At 46.7% G+C, this 15,346-nt stretch overlaps 1 protein-coding gene and 1 long non-coding RNA gene across 2 annotated transcripts in view; one reads left to right on the forward strand and one right to left on the reverse strand.

Annotated features, from left to right (window-relative positions):
* KIF26B (kinesin family member 26B) overlaps positions 1 to 9,041 on the forward strand; it is a 518,582-nt gene extending 509,541 nt beyond the window's left edge. The window contains exon 15 of the mRNA XM_086344948.1: positions 1,983 to 9,041. Coding sequence (XP_086201074.1) covers positions 1,983 to 2,131 — 149 coding nt within the window. The 3' untranslated portion in view covers positions 2,132 to 9,041. The remainder of the gene's footprint in view (positions 1 to 1,982) is intronic.
* Positions 9,042 to 10,280: 1,239 nt separating this feature from the next.
* Positions 10,281 to 14,866, reverse strand: LOC147356789 (uncharacterized). Its single transcript, XR_015143526.1, has 4 exons — positions 14,188 to 14,866; positions 12,239 to 12,384; positions 11,460 to 11,712; positions 10,281 to 10,951 (listed from the first exon to the last, which is right to left on the reverse strand). It is a non-coding gene; the product is annotated as an uncharacterized LOC147356789 (long non-coding RNA).
* Positions 14,867 to 15,346: the final 480 nt, after the last annotated feature.

Genomic DNA, 15,346 nt, shown 5'->3' on the forward strand with positions numbered 1-15,346 from the left:
TCTTCCTTTTTTATCCTTTTAACAACATTTTTGAGAGCTGTTTATGCCTGAGGCGGCCTTGACAATTGTCTTCATCTTACAAAGTCACACTTTTCCCAGGAAGTGAGCTGCTTAAACATCGGTACAAATGTAGATGCTTCCAGGAAACAATTGCTTCCTTCTTGCCTTTGTCAGAAATCAGTGATTTTTTTTTTTTTTTTATGCTAAGGAAGGTAATGAACAGAAGGCCACATGAAAGGAGAAGCACAGAGATTGGCCCTTCAAGATGAATTAAAATCAAGAATGACAAAAAAAATCAATGAGGCTGTATGCTGACTAGTCCCTGGATAACAGGCAGGGTGTTGGCATAGAAATATATGTGCTGGGATCCTTTTTTTTTTTTTTTTCAAATTTCCTAATTCTGATGCCACTTTCAAGGTGATCCAATAACATAGCCTGATGTGGATATGGTATGGGGAGGGTTTTTTGTTTGTTTGTTTTAGACTGGTATTCAGGAGCCTCCACCCTATTCCAAGCCCCTGTCCTTATTAACTATGTAACCCTGAACAGGACACATCCCTTCTCTGAGCTCTGTTAACTCCCCTACAAAAGAAGTCAGCCCTGATTTCCACCCCAGATTTTCAGATAGCTCGTAGCAGTTCTAAACCACATTCACATTCGTTGTTTCTTTTTGGTTTTACTTTCCATAGCAACTCTAGTTAGGAAAGTAGGCAGACTAGGGATGACTCTTCAGTGTTACTTTTAAGGACCGTGTGCCAGCACAGGTTAGGTGTGGCCTTCTTGGGAGTCAAGTGCAGGCCTCCTGCCTTGGATTCCAGGGCTGGAATCCCCACTGCTCTGGCTGCTGTCCACACCTGTCCTCCCCACGCTGGATACTCTGCAGCAGCCCACCATCCTACCCAGTCACGACTGGACCAACTAGTGGCCAGTGGCGCAGGAGAGGTGGCCACAGATGATTGCCCTTGAGGAACTGAAGGAAACAGACTTTTAACTCTGTGCAGGTCTGAACTTTAGGGACAGAATCTGGGTCCTAAATCTTGCTTGTCTTCTGAGCAAAGAATTGTAATTATTTTTTATCAAAGTATAGTTGATTTACAAAGTGGTGCTAATTTCTGCAGTATAGCAAGATAATTCAGTTGCATGCACATATATATTTATATATACATTTATATAACATATATATACATTTTTCCATATGGCTTATCACAAGATATTGAATAAAATTCCCTGTGCTATACAGTACGATCTTGCTGTTTATTCATCCTATATATAATACTTTGGATCTGCTAATCCCAAACTCCCAGTTTCCTCCCTCACTGCCCTGCCCCTTAGCAAATACAAGTCTGTTCTCTGTGTCTGTGAGTCTAAGAATCTAGTTATTAACCTGTGCGTGCATGCTAAGTTGTTCAACTCTTTGTGCCCCTATGGACAGTAGCCTGTTAGGCGCCTCTGTCCATGGGGATTCTCCAGGCAAGAATGCTGGAGTGGGTTGCCATGCCCTCCTCCAGGAGATCTTCCCCACCCAGGGATTGAACCCTCATCTCTAATGTCTCCTGCATTGCAGGTGGGCTCTTTACCACTGAGGAACCGCAGAGTTCAGATTGCTGGATGGGGAAGATCCCCTGGAGAAGGAACTGGCAACCCACTTCAGTATTCTTGCCTGGAAAATTCCATGGACAGAGAAGCCTGGTGGGCTATAGTCCATGGGGTAGCAAAGAGTCGGATATGACTGAAGCAACTTAGCACACACAGAGCCTCAATTAAATGTCGGGGATTTAGTGTTATCATTAGAATGGAGGGCCCCAGTACAGTTGCAAGTAACAAAGGGTTCTGCTCCTGACTTGAGAGCTGCAGAAGGTCGAGAGCACGGTGGTGCTAAGACCTCCGGGCACAGGCGCAGCAGCCTCGGGGCCGGGGCCGACCCGTCGGGTCACCCTTCCCCGTAGGCGGCGCGTCTCCATCGGGCTTCTCCTTCTTTGCAGTTGACTTGGAGCAGGTTCTGGAGCTGGATTCCCTGGAGTACCTGGAAGCGCTGGAGTGCGTGACGGAGCGCCTGGAGAGCCGTGTCAACTTCTGTAAGGCGCACCTCATGATGATCACCTGCTTCGACATCACCTCCCGGCGCCGCTGACGGGATCCGCCCGGCCCGGCCCTCGCTCCCGAGCCGCAGGCAGCCGCGCTGCGCCGGCTCTTAGTGCCGGCGCCGCTCAGAGATCACGGAAGGAGGACGAAGGTTGATGGCAAGTCTGGAGTGAGCGTGGAGCGGAAGGCGAGTTTTTCTTTTGTTTTCTGTAGGAACGGTGCAGAACCAGACCCGCAGGAGAGGAGCGAATGATGGGAAGCCCAAGGGACGTGGAAGCCCCCGTGAGACTGAAAAAGCACTTTGAGGAACTTTCAAGAACTTGTTTGTACATAAGAACTGCTGGCAAAAGAGACCTCCCTCTTCTCCTGGTTTGTGAGAAAGGGCGAGAGTGGACGTGGGATTGTTGTGGAAAGCTAAAACAAAACAACAGGTTTCCCCGAATGACTGATTAAGTGCCTTGCAAATCTTTGTTATTATCCAAACGTTTATGTTCATACTTTCTTGTGTACAGATGGTGCTAGTCAAGATGAAAACAACATGAACAACAACAAAAAAATCAAACACATTTTTGCAATGTATTTACAGCTCGTTTTCTCTTGGTGTTTTAGCCTATTTCTGACTTGCTATTTCTAAGTAAGTTGTGTTTGTAGAGCTCTTTCCTAATCAGTATTGCATATGAATAAATGTTAACTGTCTGCTATGGTTCTGCTGGGAAGGCCACTCGAACAGAAGCTAGAGACTTCTGGGCCCAAGCCAGTGTGTTTCCAGGGACGGTTGGAACCACAGGTGATGCTCATTGCCACCTCCCACCAGTGGCAGGGTCAGAGGGCAGACTTGGAGGTCGATTATGGAGCACGCGCACGTGAGCTTGAGAGAAACGGGTGTGTCTTCAGGGGGAAAGGCGCCTCTATGACCCTGGCCCTCCTTACCCTTTGAGTGGGATGTTTGTGCTGAATAGTTGCCCCTCCAAGTCCTGAGGCACGTCAGTTCAGCTCAGTTACTCAGTCATATCTGACTCTTTACATGTCCTGAGGCACGTAAGACTGGTTCCTTTTTACCCACGAAGCTGGGGTCTTCAAAAACATTTTTCATATTCATTTTTATTCCAAAGATTCTGGATCTAAAGAACACTTGAACCAGTTCAACGGAGCCATATTTTTTGTTCCCCAGTTTTGCAAATTTATTAGAGCAGAGGATCTTCCCCAGTCTGGAGACCTTCTTGGACTTGTAGATGCTTAGAGACGGAAGTAGTTTTGGTCCAGAACAAGGAAGGATGGTGGGGAGGGGCGGGGTTACACAACTTTTCTGCTGTCCGGAGTGCTGTTTAATGCAAGAAGTTCCAGTCCTTTTGAACGAAAGCCTCCATACCAAGAAAGGACCAGGCCTGTCTGCTCAACCTTGACACCTGAAGGCAGAGAAAGGTTTCCTGTCATACATCACACACCTGTGGGGCCCAGGGTTTCATCCATGTGGGTGTACAAGGCTTGACTCCAGGAACTTTGGACTTTATTCTCAAATTGAGATGTCCATCTCTGCCACAATTCCCTTAGGGATTAGTATACCCATTTTAGTGATAGAAACCCAAAGCATAGAGTGGTCCAGGGATTATCTAATAACAGCTGTGCAACAGCAGAGTGTTTACCTACCTTCCAGTCAGGACCTTCTCCCAGGCCTCTCTAGCCAGGCCATTGATAGAGGTGCCCAGGATTTTCCAGAGTATTATTCTTTTTGACCTCAAATGCAGCATAACTTCATGAATTTATTTCCAGGCGAGGCAGTCCTGGCTAACTGACTCCTCAGCCCCAACTGCTCCCCAAGGAAAAAGAACAATTGAATTTGTCAATGCTTCTTTGTACACATGCAGCCCAGCAGAGCTGGCTAAACAACTGGCAAAGCTCAGTTGAACCCAGTAAGTGGGAACCGAACTCTTGTGAGCTTCATAGTGCAGCCCTTTACTGGTCAGAACAGGGCACAGACAACCCCCTAGGCTAGGAGCCAGCTTCTGTCTGGCTTTATGTTCGATTCAAACTTGCTCCTATGGCATTGTGCACACAGAAGCTGTGCTCCATCTGATAGCTAACACGGGCTAAAATATGATGAAATGTTAATCCAGAACGGGTGGTTTCCCCCTCTAGTTTAACAACTCACCTTGGGAGAGGCAGGCCTCCCCCACCCTAACCCCATTCTGCAGGGCAGCTCCATGGTTCTGGGGCTGGGTGTGCTCTGGTCTCTGCTCTTGTGTAAATGAACTTGTTAAAAAGCAGCCTAATGGAAATGGCTGGAGAGATGTCAATCTGTTGAATTTGTTTGGGTTTTCCACTTGGCATCCCTTTGGTTGCTGGCTTGAAATATACCATTTCATGGAAAGCCTTTGATTGAAGAACTGTCAAAGGTATCTTTCTCTTTGTTGGAAACATACACACTTGATTAGTAATCAGTGTCCTTAGCTTTTGCCCTGGCCGTATCTTCCCCACAGGTTACTTCACTGAGCTGAGTTCCTTAACAGGCCAGCAAGGGCCCTCGTGCCTTTCCTGGAATGAGACTAAGTAGAAACATCTACAGGAATTTCAAATCTTGATCAGTGAAATCTTTCCTAGGGATAATGGCCTTCAGTTTGCATCCTGCCTAAACCTGCTTTATATGTAACAACTTTGTGAGATAGCAAAGGGTTGAATAAAACCAAGAGCTCTCTTGCCAAGTCAGATTGGCCTCTTAAAATGCCACACCATTGAACTTCTCGCAGGCTGCCATGGTGTAGGAGAACAACTTGGCATGGAGGTTCTTCATTCTGACTTTTTCCTTTTTTTTTTTCTTTTCTGGCCTAAGTGAGCTACAAACAACATACCAAGTATTGATGAACTCTGTGAAGAAATCATGAATTTTATGCTATCGTGTGATTGTTCCTGGTTCTATCAGTTGATTGTACAGCTGATCAGCTGTCGTGCAGCAGTTCTAGTAACCGAAGAACAGCTTCATTCAACAACCAAATGTGAAGTGGTCCAGGTCCCCTTGTGGTTTTGATGACAGATAACCTAGGAAGGCAAAGAGAATGTCAAAGAGCCCATTATTCCACTCTATTATCCACAAATGAAAGGCCCAGAAAAATATTTACTTGAAATTAACATTTAGAAGCCTTGACTCTTTGTCTGAAATCATCTTCCCTCTCCAAAGTTCAGCTCAGTGTGAGGTGGAAGCATTATCACAAAACTCAGAGCCCAAAAGGGGAATAGTGAGGTTGTTCCCCAGGAGTAAATCCGTAGTGCATCTCACGATGGTGTTTCATGTTGCCACAGAGTGAGAGTTTGCTTTATCCTGGGCTTTCAAGCCCCACCTGAGAGCTGGAACCTTTGATCTTCTCATCCTTGAATTCCCCTCTACATCATGGGGAAGCTGTCGCTAACTTTCATCTCTTCCAGACTTGAAATTGAAAACACCCCACCTGTTGTTTTCTCTGCAGTTGCTGTTCTGAAGGTGGGGAGCTTGAGATGCAGAAGCAGAGGTCGGTCCTGTGTTGACTCAGGTGGGGTTCATACAAGAGATCCCAAACTGGAAAGAGAAGAAAGCTGCGATAAAACGCTATGTAGCCCAGAGTGGGGAATTCAGCAGGCAGGAATCTGGCCATTTGTCATAAAATTAGTCTTAAACTTGAAGTCTGTGTTCCTGGAAGGTGGCAGTGGCTTCATTGTAGCCACAGAAACCATCCAGGACTGTGGTTCAAATAGTCTGGCACAAACATATGTACCTTATACTGGTGCTCAGATTTCTGTTCATTTTGAGCAAGAGACCGTTTATGGGCTTCAGGTGCTGATCATGAATTTTGGTTACTCCATCAGCCTTCATCACAGGTGTTTCTATTCAAAAGCAGCTGTCTGACCTGGGTTTCTTGGGATGGAGGTAGAGCTTGCAGGAGCCTGGGCTTTTGTTAAGCTCTCTCTCCACACAGTTGTCTGTGTCATTGGCCACTGCTGATGTGTAACCAAGGCTCCCACCACGAATAACGATGTGATGAATGTTTCTAAATTCCCTATTCCCTAAAGGGTTTGGGCCGTAACAGACATTACTAAAGATGAGTTAATTTCAAAATGGAAACCAGAAGAATTCGTGAAATTACTCATTGTGCTTTTCCTGCTGGAATATTAGCCCCACTTTTAGAGCACATATTAAAAGGTTTCCTCACTTTTAAAGGCAATGTATTTTAAACCCTGAAACCATGCCTGTGAGAAACATGTTGAAAGCCCCATTCTTGACGAGTTGATGCTGGATAAACCATCCATGGGCACTGGTCCTGGGGCCTGCCTGCTGCCCCCACCCAGGCAGTATGCCCATCTTCCCTCATAGAGGATGCTCTTCAGCACTGCCACACTGAAGCAGGACTGCCTAAGGGGGGCCTGTGCAGCCCACTTTCCTCTGCACCCAGTGAAGCAAAACCGACACTCAGTCTCACTGACAACTGCTAGCAAATGGTCTAAGTTTTTTTTGGGGGGTGGGGGTGGGGGGCTAGTGGTAGGACAGGTGATAGAATATAGCGTTCCTTTGGATTCTAACCTCTCTTTCTCTTCCTCCAGCAAAGATCTGTCAACATTTCTGGGTAAAATCTCGCAACTTGTGTCACTTAACGGTCTTCCTGAAAAAATACATACCTGTTCCAAAGTGTTTGTCATATCCAGATAAAAGCATCATTCCAATCCAGGAGAGGCTCATCTTCTCAAAAAACAAACAAACAAACACAAAACTTTTTTGCAAAATTTTAGAAGCTACTTATCCCATCCCTAAACAAACACATTCTGCTTTTGGGTGGCCCCCCTCAGAACCAGAGATGATGTCATAATATCAGAGACATAGTGGTGCTTGAGGTGGTATGAAGGCTTCAGTGCATATAATTAATATTCTCTAAATGCATTTCCCAGTGTCTGTATGTGTATTGGAGTGAGTCCTGAAGTGCGGGCCCAGGCACATCTATTTTATATAGAGAAATTACCTTCAAAACGAAAGGTTTTGTTCCCCATACTGCTCACCAGCACCCCACATTGTCATATTCACTTTATGAAGAAGTTATAATTTATTTGTAAACTCAGGCCATTGTTTTGTAGCATTGCTCATGTTTTATATTATTTATACATCATGGTTGGAAATGCTATCCAAGTGCTGTGCATCAAAGTGTAAGTTTGGTGGATCCGCCTATGGCTGTTTGTTCACCTCACTCTAGAAAGCTCCATTAACAGAGACACAAGTACCAGAAGGGAAAGAGAAGTCAATCAGGAGAATAGGGACGAGGGTCCATCCTCAAAGTACAGGACTTAGTTCAAAATGTAGTTTGTTTCTATAATAAGTAAGTAGCTGAAAGGGAAAAGATCCTTTCCTTTTGAACTTGATGGTAATGGACTTGGAAAGCAGCCTCCACAGGCCTTAGAGAGGATCCAGCCTCTTCCTGCTGGTCCCACACTAAATTTCTGAAAAGTGCAGACAATATTAGGTTCCCACATTTCCCTGAGAAACCCCAGCACCCCCGGTGTTCCTGAAGGGGGTTTGGAAAAGGAACCTGAAATTCCTTACCTTGGAGAGAGAGAGAGAGAGAGAGAGAGATATATATAGTACATGTTCTTTTCTGGAGAAACCAAAGCACTTTAGTGTGAGTCTTAAAACCCATAATACTTAAGGCATCTTGTCCCCTCCCTGGATCCCTGAAAGGCTGGGAGGGGCTGGGGGGTCAGTAGTCTCATTTGAGAGGCAGCTAAACCTAGGAGAAAAAGCCTTGAGCTTGGGGTAAGGAAGCCGGGCTCCAGGTCTGGTTTCCTCACTCGCTATGCAACCTTGGGCAAATCGCTTCACTTGGCTGGGCCTGTGGCTCGCCGATGCAAGATCGGGGGTTATATTAGCTGCCCTTCTGGGATAGTGTAAAGAGAAAGGTATGGGAAGTGCTTTGAAGAGATGAAAGCTCTGTATTGGAGCTGGGGATAATCATTTTAGATGAAGAAACTGAAGTCAATAGCCAACGACTGGCCCAAGTTCACAGAGTAGTTTTATAGCAGAACCGGGATCTGAGTCCGGCGTCTTGGACTCTGCCCACAAGGTGCTGTTGTACCAGGTGTGTGATATGTGGACACCCACCACACCGAGGGACTGACGTGTGTGTGTGCACGGGGGCGTATACGGATGCATGTGTACAGAAGGTATGTGACATGGTGGAAGAACATAAGACAGAAAACCTGAGTTCGAACTCCAGCTTTGACCATAGTCCTATGGCCTTGGATATATTACCCAACTTTTCTGGAACACAGTTTTCTAATCTGTAAAATGAAGACAGTGTGCTAAATGATCTTTGTGGTTCCTTCAGCTCTAGTCATGTATGTATGTGTATATAAATATGCTAATCTGTAGAAATGGGCCAATTTGAAAATTGGAGACAAGACCTGCCCAAGTGCATTTATTGTGTCAGAAGCAGCAAATTCATAAACAAATTCATAAAATCTTTTTTTAAAATTCAATGGTGGTATTTGATGTCATTGTGTTAAATTCACTATTTGGATAAAAGTTGGTGCCATTTTAAAAATGAAGTTCTTAGCTTACAAGTGTTTGCTGTTAAAAACTTTTAATAAAATTTGTTAAAAGTCAGAAATTCAACTATTCTGTACTTGGGTAGGTCCCAGCAGCCTATTTGCAAACAGGCTGGTTTTGTGTATGGGCCTTCACATAGCGATAAGAGAGTTAACTGTTGGCTTGATCTTGATAAAATGTGAGCAGGCTACCTGGAGAACAGTCTGGAAATGAAAGTTATAGTTCTCAAAAACTGGTGACATGATTTCATTAAGCTGTGTGCCATTTCCAGTGTGAAGACATTGTTTGCTGGCTACGATCTCTGACTTTTTGTGGCATATGAGGTGTAAAATGTTGTCGGAAAAGAATCTGGTGTTTAAAAAGAATCAACCTATGGTGGCATTAAATGTTCACTTTTCTCCTACTCAGAGTCATGAATTCCTCTCTCCAGTTTATCCTTCTGAACAGAGGAGGGAACAATTCAAGGTCAAGGGCAAGGGCATCTCACTAGAGCAACACCTTGGCTGAGGACTTCCTCCCAGGCCCCAAGGCCTTCCTAGGATGAGGCCTGTCTCCTCCCACTGTGGGGCTGGCCCCCAACAAGCTCAGAAGCTCAGGCAGGGGTGGTGGATGTGGGGCTGAGTCCTGCATCCCTGAAAGTCCTCAGGTTGGTGATCACACATGAAACATGTCAAGAAGTTAGGTGTTGATGTGGTGATGGCTTTGTTGGCCTAGGGACTCCCTCTCAGTCCAGGGCCTCTGGGGCTGATACAGAATAGAGGCCTTGACAGTCATGAAGACTGCTTGGGCCTGGACACACAGCCCCTTGTCACAACTGGGCTGGTCTCACCTGTAACTGGGTATACTCAGGTAAGAAAGCAGGAACAGGTCAGAAACTGGAAGGCCTCCTAGGTGTCCCCCATCCTCAAGAACAGTCTGGTGCCTTCCACTGAAGGTATTCCCCTGGGCAGCAGGAGACCCTTCTCGATGGTGGTACCTCATCCATCCAATGAATGAGTGCTCTGAGTCTGAGAGAGAGGGCAGCAACCACTTGTAGCAAATCACACTCATTGTTCCTGGCATGGCATGCTCTGAATCCATGTCTCCTACTTTACTGAGCCAGTCTGGACACACACAGCTCCCATCCACCCCCTCCTCTTGTCTCCACATCCTACACTGGACCCTCGTGGGCTCACTTTGGGCCACTGTAGCAGAAGTCATAAGTTCTTAAGAAGCCAGGAGCCATAAGGGTTTTCTAGACAAAATGCCTTCAATAGAAGAGCTGGTGGAGGGGATACCTAGCCCTGGCCATCCCCTGGGAGTGGAGAGACCATAAAGATGGCACCTAGAACTGCTTCTAACCCCTTGCTCTTCCCTCAAGGGAGGACTACCAAATATGTGATCTTACTTGTTGTTTAGTCTCTAAGTCATGTCCAACTATTTCATGACCCCACGGACTGTAGCCCACCAGGCTCCTCTGTCCGTGGGATTTCCCAGGCAAGAATACTAGAATGGGTTGCCATTTCCTACTCCAGGGGATCTTCCCCAAACCCAGAGATTGAACCTTCCATCTCCTGCACTGGCAGGTGGATTCTTTACCACTGAGCCACCAGGGAAGCCCATGATCTTATGTGGATTTGTCTCCTAAACCATTAAGCTCTCCAAATTGTTACTAACATAACTGTTACGTTTTTCATCCTTTCCATCCTGTCTTTTGGTCTCAGGGAGGACATAATGACTCTGTCTATCATGGGACCATGGCACACTCCTGCAGACACGGGGACAGGAGGACATAAAAACCAAAGCAAGGTGACACTGCCTTCCAGCAGCAGCAGACCAGGCCATTCCTACATCTGCGTGGAGAAAATGCTGCCCTGTCTCACTTAGGGCCCACTGCAATGTCTGATCTTCCAGCTGAAGGTTTTGTTTCCAGAAAACCTTTATACACATGCAGAGCACTTGAATGTAAACACATTGGCCTGTCAGCGGCCAGTGTACCCAGCACCAATGGGTGTCTCTTGTTCTTCTATATCCCCAGGGTCTAGAACAGAGTCTTGAATGTGGTACTCAAACAATACTAGTTGAATGTATGAGTGAATGAATGAAAGGATCACCTTTGGAAGAAGAAGAGGGTTCAGAAAAATCCTGGGCAGAAGTGTGTGGAAATGTCAGACTTCTTTAACAAAAGAACTGAAGGTCTGCAAACGCCTCTTTGGGCATGAAGTCCATAATTACACTCGGCACCAGGCCTGCACCAGGCAAACTGGAGCTCTTGCTTAGCAGACACACAGCCTTGATTTCCCCACCACTGAGCAGCCTTGGCCTTCGGGCCTCCTAGAGATAGAAGAGTAGCATTCAAGCACATGGATGCCTTCTCACCATTTACAAAGTAACCATGGAACAAATCTTCAGTGAGGGCTTGCTGAGGCTAAAACAAAACAGACTCCAGCCTCCAAAAGCTCAGTAAGTTGGCAACACCAGCTGGCAAACAGAAACCCCATTATAAACAGGCAAACACAGTTCCCCTCAAGGGAGATGACGGTTTCTCCTGCCAGTCCCCACCACGTGCCCCAAGGTTCCATCTATTTGGAACCTCGGGCCAGACCTCACCTCCAAAAGAATCTTCTTGGGCCCAAGATTGGGAGGGCAAGGAGCAGGGAAGGAGGGAGAGAAGAAAAGTATGGATCACCCTGCAAGTCACCTTATTTCTGCTATGGAAGTTCACTCCCCATGGGGTCCCAGGCTGGCCCAGCCCTAAATCTGTCTGCTGAGGCTTGTCATCCCCAGGGCTGCTCAGCTGAGTCCTCTAGCCCTTGTTTGGAAGCCTTCTCCCTGCACTTACCAAGGGTCTGAAAAGAATCCAGGAGGCTGAGGGGTTTAGGAGTGAGGGGTAGATTGTCCTCCCAAGCCAACAAGGCCTCTCCATCTGGGGAAGTGACCTGGAGGTCACCCGAGGAAGTTGCTCTGGGAGCTCCCGGTCCTGTGTGCTGGGTAATCCACTTATTTTTTGAGTTGCTTCCCTGGTGGCTCAGATGGTAAAGAGTCTGCCTGCAGTGCCAGAGACCCGGGTTCGATACCTGGGTTGGGAAGATCCCCTGGAGAAGGAAATGGCAACCTACTTCAGTATTTTTGCTTGGGAAATTCCATGGATGGAGGAGCCTGGCAGGCTACAGTTCATGGCGTCACAAAGAATCCGACATGACTGAGCAACTTCACTCTCTCTCTCCCGCTTATTTTTTTGTTTGTAATTGTTAAATTGCCCCCAATCTACCCATCCTTGGGCACCTTCCTTCCATAGCAGTCCCAAGTCCAGATGTGTATGTTACATTGTCTTGTGTGTGCTCAGAAGAAAAACTCGAAATAAAGGCTTTCCGCCAAACCACAGAACTTCATCCACAAACCCCAAGTTCCCTGAAGAGCCAGCAAGAAAAATCTTAAAAAAAAAAAAAAAAAACAAACTAGGATTTTGAAAAGCTGGAAATAGAAAATAAAAATTATCTTTACTCTCACTTCAGAGAACCACTGTGATAATAGACACACAAAAACACCTGTACAAATACTGGATAATCATAGACTTAACTCTTTTTCAAAATTTGCTTTCCTCCCCCTTAATAATCTTACCTTGTAGCTCAAGCAGTAAAGAATCTGCCTGTGATGCAGGAGACCTAGGTTCAATCCCTGGGTCAGGAAGATCCTCTGGAGAAGGGAATGGCAATCCACTCCAGTATTCTTGTCTGGAGAATCCATGGATAGAGGATCCTGGTGGGCTACAGTCCGTGAGGTCGCAAAGAGTCAGACACAACCGAGCGAACAGCACTACTACCACTAATAATCCTACAATGCACATTTATTTCCCCAGTCAAGAACATGTGTTCTTACAACTAATGTATAATGGCTCCTGGATATTCCATCGGGTGGATTGACCATCATTTCGGTACTACAGTTCCTTGCTGCTGCTAAGTCACTTCAGTCGTGTTCAACTCTGTGCAACCCCATAGACCGCAGCCCTCCAGGCTCTCCCGTCCCTGGGATTCTCCAGGCAAGAACACTGGAGTGGGTTGCCATTTCCTTCTCCAATGCAGTTGCCGTTTCCTTCTCCAATGCATGAAAGTGAAAAGTGAAAGTGAAGTCGCTCAGTCGTGTCCCACTCTTAGTGACCCCATGGACTGCAGCCTACTAGGCTCCTCCATCCATGGGCTTTTTCAGGCAAGAGTACTGGAGTGGGGTGCCATTGCCTTCTCCAACAGTTCCTTGCTATTGGACCTTAAAATTGTTTCCACTTTTTTGGTATAAATTACATTACAATAAACATATTGAACATAAATCTCTTTTTTGCATCTCTGGCAAGTCTCTTAGGATAAATCCCTAGAAGTGATTCCTCCCAAGAGGAATCCAAGATTACAAGGCGTTTTATACACAGAGAGCAGCCATGTTTTAAACCAACATTACAGGGCATTTTATACACATGGAGAGTGACCTGAACAACTTAAAGGCCTCCTCCAGTGGCCCCATTTACAGTCATCTCTTCCTCTCTAAATTCCTATTTCATTGACTCACTTACTTGTTCACCCCACTAATGTATATCAAGGAGTTCCAAAGTGGGATGTGTTCTTGCTCTAAGATGCAACAAGTCCTTATACATTCCTTTGTATCTAATGGAAGAAAAATGTATCTGCCTCTGTATTAGGCTCTGGAGGTGTAGCAGAGACAAGACGTAACTCCAACCTTCTTAGGTCTTCTGCTGTACCTTAGAATTAAATTGACACAAGACAGATTTACAGAAGAAACACATACATATTTAATATAAGCTTTATGTGCCATGAGAGCCTTCATTAAAAAAAAAAAAAAATGAAGATCCAAAGAAGTGGCAAAGCCTAAATGCTTTTAAACTCAGCTGAAGAGAAGCAGCTGTGAAAACGGAACTAAAATATGTGGGGAGGCTAAAGGAAGATGAGTTATTTTAACAAGGCTCTGTGTGCAGTGTTCTCTCAGCCTTGACTCCCCATCCCTGATGATAAGAACATTTTTCTTCTCAGCACTGGGAGGGCATCTTTCATAGGGGAGTTATATCTCCTGTTTTCAGGAAGAAAAGGGGGAGATCAGAACATACTTCTTACATCTGTGGCTTTTCAAGTGCCTTTAGCTCAAAATAACCTTCATGCTAAACTGGCATGTTGTGGGTGGCAGGTTCTTCAACTTTTCCAAGCACAGATCTTTCTATGACCCATAGTGTCTAGCACAGAGCTGGGCACACAAGTGTTAGCACACAGAGGTTTTGGGTCATCACTCTCAGAAAGGAACTTTTATACACATTATAAATATATACGTTTTGGGAACACTTCCCTGAGAATTCTGACATGTGTCTTCACTCCTAGCCAAGAAGTCACAAACCTGGGTGCTAGTTTGAGAACAGCATTCTGCACTCGATTTTGAGGGGGTGAAGGGAGATCTTTGGGTTCAGATTCCTTGTCTGTGTAGAAGCGAATGTGTGGCCGAGGTCCCTCGGGCTGGTTCTGACAGTGAAAGGAGACACTGTATGCAGAAGGATGTCAGAATCTGCTAATGCTCACCGGGCGTAAGATAGTAGAGCGCCAGACACTTAATAATTAGAACAAAAACTCTTCAGACATACTTTCACTTCTCCCACGGAATGTGCCTGTCATCCAGTGGCCTCATTCAGCACTGGTCCATTCGTTTATAACCCTCAGGGGCCTCTTCCTGCTGGACGTAGATGGGCTGTCTGTCCTTCACTCCCCACATCCCGCTCCCAAGTGGGATGACTGATGAAGGCCCAGGTGGTGGGGTTCTGCTGCACGTGGAACTTTTCTTCCCAGGTTCATAGCATCCTGTGACCCTGCCTCCCGGTCCTCAGTCACTCCGAGGAGAACCCCGTTCAAGGGGTGCAGGCAGCTGCTCCAGGGGGCATAGCTGCCAGCGCTTCCCTGAGCGATGGGGACACAGGATCAAGTGGAACCCCAGACCCAAGGCCTCGCTCCAAACTCCTTGCTGGATGCAGGTAAACCCCCCTGCCCGCACCAAGGATGGTTTAGTTTGTTTCTCAAGTCGACCACATGTCTTCAATCTCTCTAATATTACTAAGAAAAACAATTTCAAAATGCCTTAGCTATTAATTCACAAGCCCCCTGGTTTGATTCAGGTGATGAGGTTTAAACTGATTACTGCTATGTGGCTCTGAGTCCTTCACGTGCTGGCTAGCCATTCCTGGCGGATGGTTCCAGACTTTGCTGCAGAATCTGACTACCCCTGAGGTGTTCCCTGCAGCTCCCGCGAACCGCCGTTCACAAAGAACGCTTTAATGTACTGGAGCAGCCCAGGAGGGCACGGTCTGCAGGCGCCTCCCCCGGGCGGCCAGGCCACTCTGCGCACGCGCAGCCTTCTCTTGACGGTGCGGGGGAGCTGCCAGGCCCGCACCGCGCGCTTCTCCTGCGGCCACCGCCCCCGGGGTGACTAGAGGTGGTAATGGAATCTTTGTGAAAAATGAAGAATTACGGCTTGAGTCCGCACTGTGCACGCGCACGTGCCTGTCAGAGGAGAGGCAACCCTACCCTGAACGAATGTGTGGCCGCCGGGGATTCCGCCGCGGTTCACAGAAGTGATAGGTGCGCGGCGCCAGGGTCCCGGCTCAGCCGGGCAGGGGGCGGGGCGGGGCGGGGAAGAATGATGCGATCCTCCGCGCCCGCAGTCTGCACGTGGACGCCGGGCTGCTGG

This window comes from Bos grunniens, chromosome 16, assembly GCF_055505025.1.
Source record: "Bos grunniens cultivar Pamir isolate PY7600 chromosome 16, Bosgru_T2T1.0, whole genome shotgun sequence".
Lineage (NCBI taxonomy): Eukaryota > Metazoa > Chordata > Mammalia > Artiodactyla > Bovidae > Bos > Bos grunniens.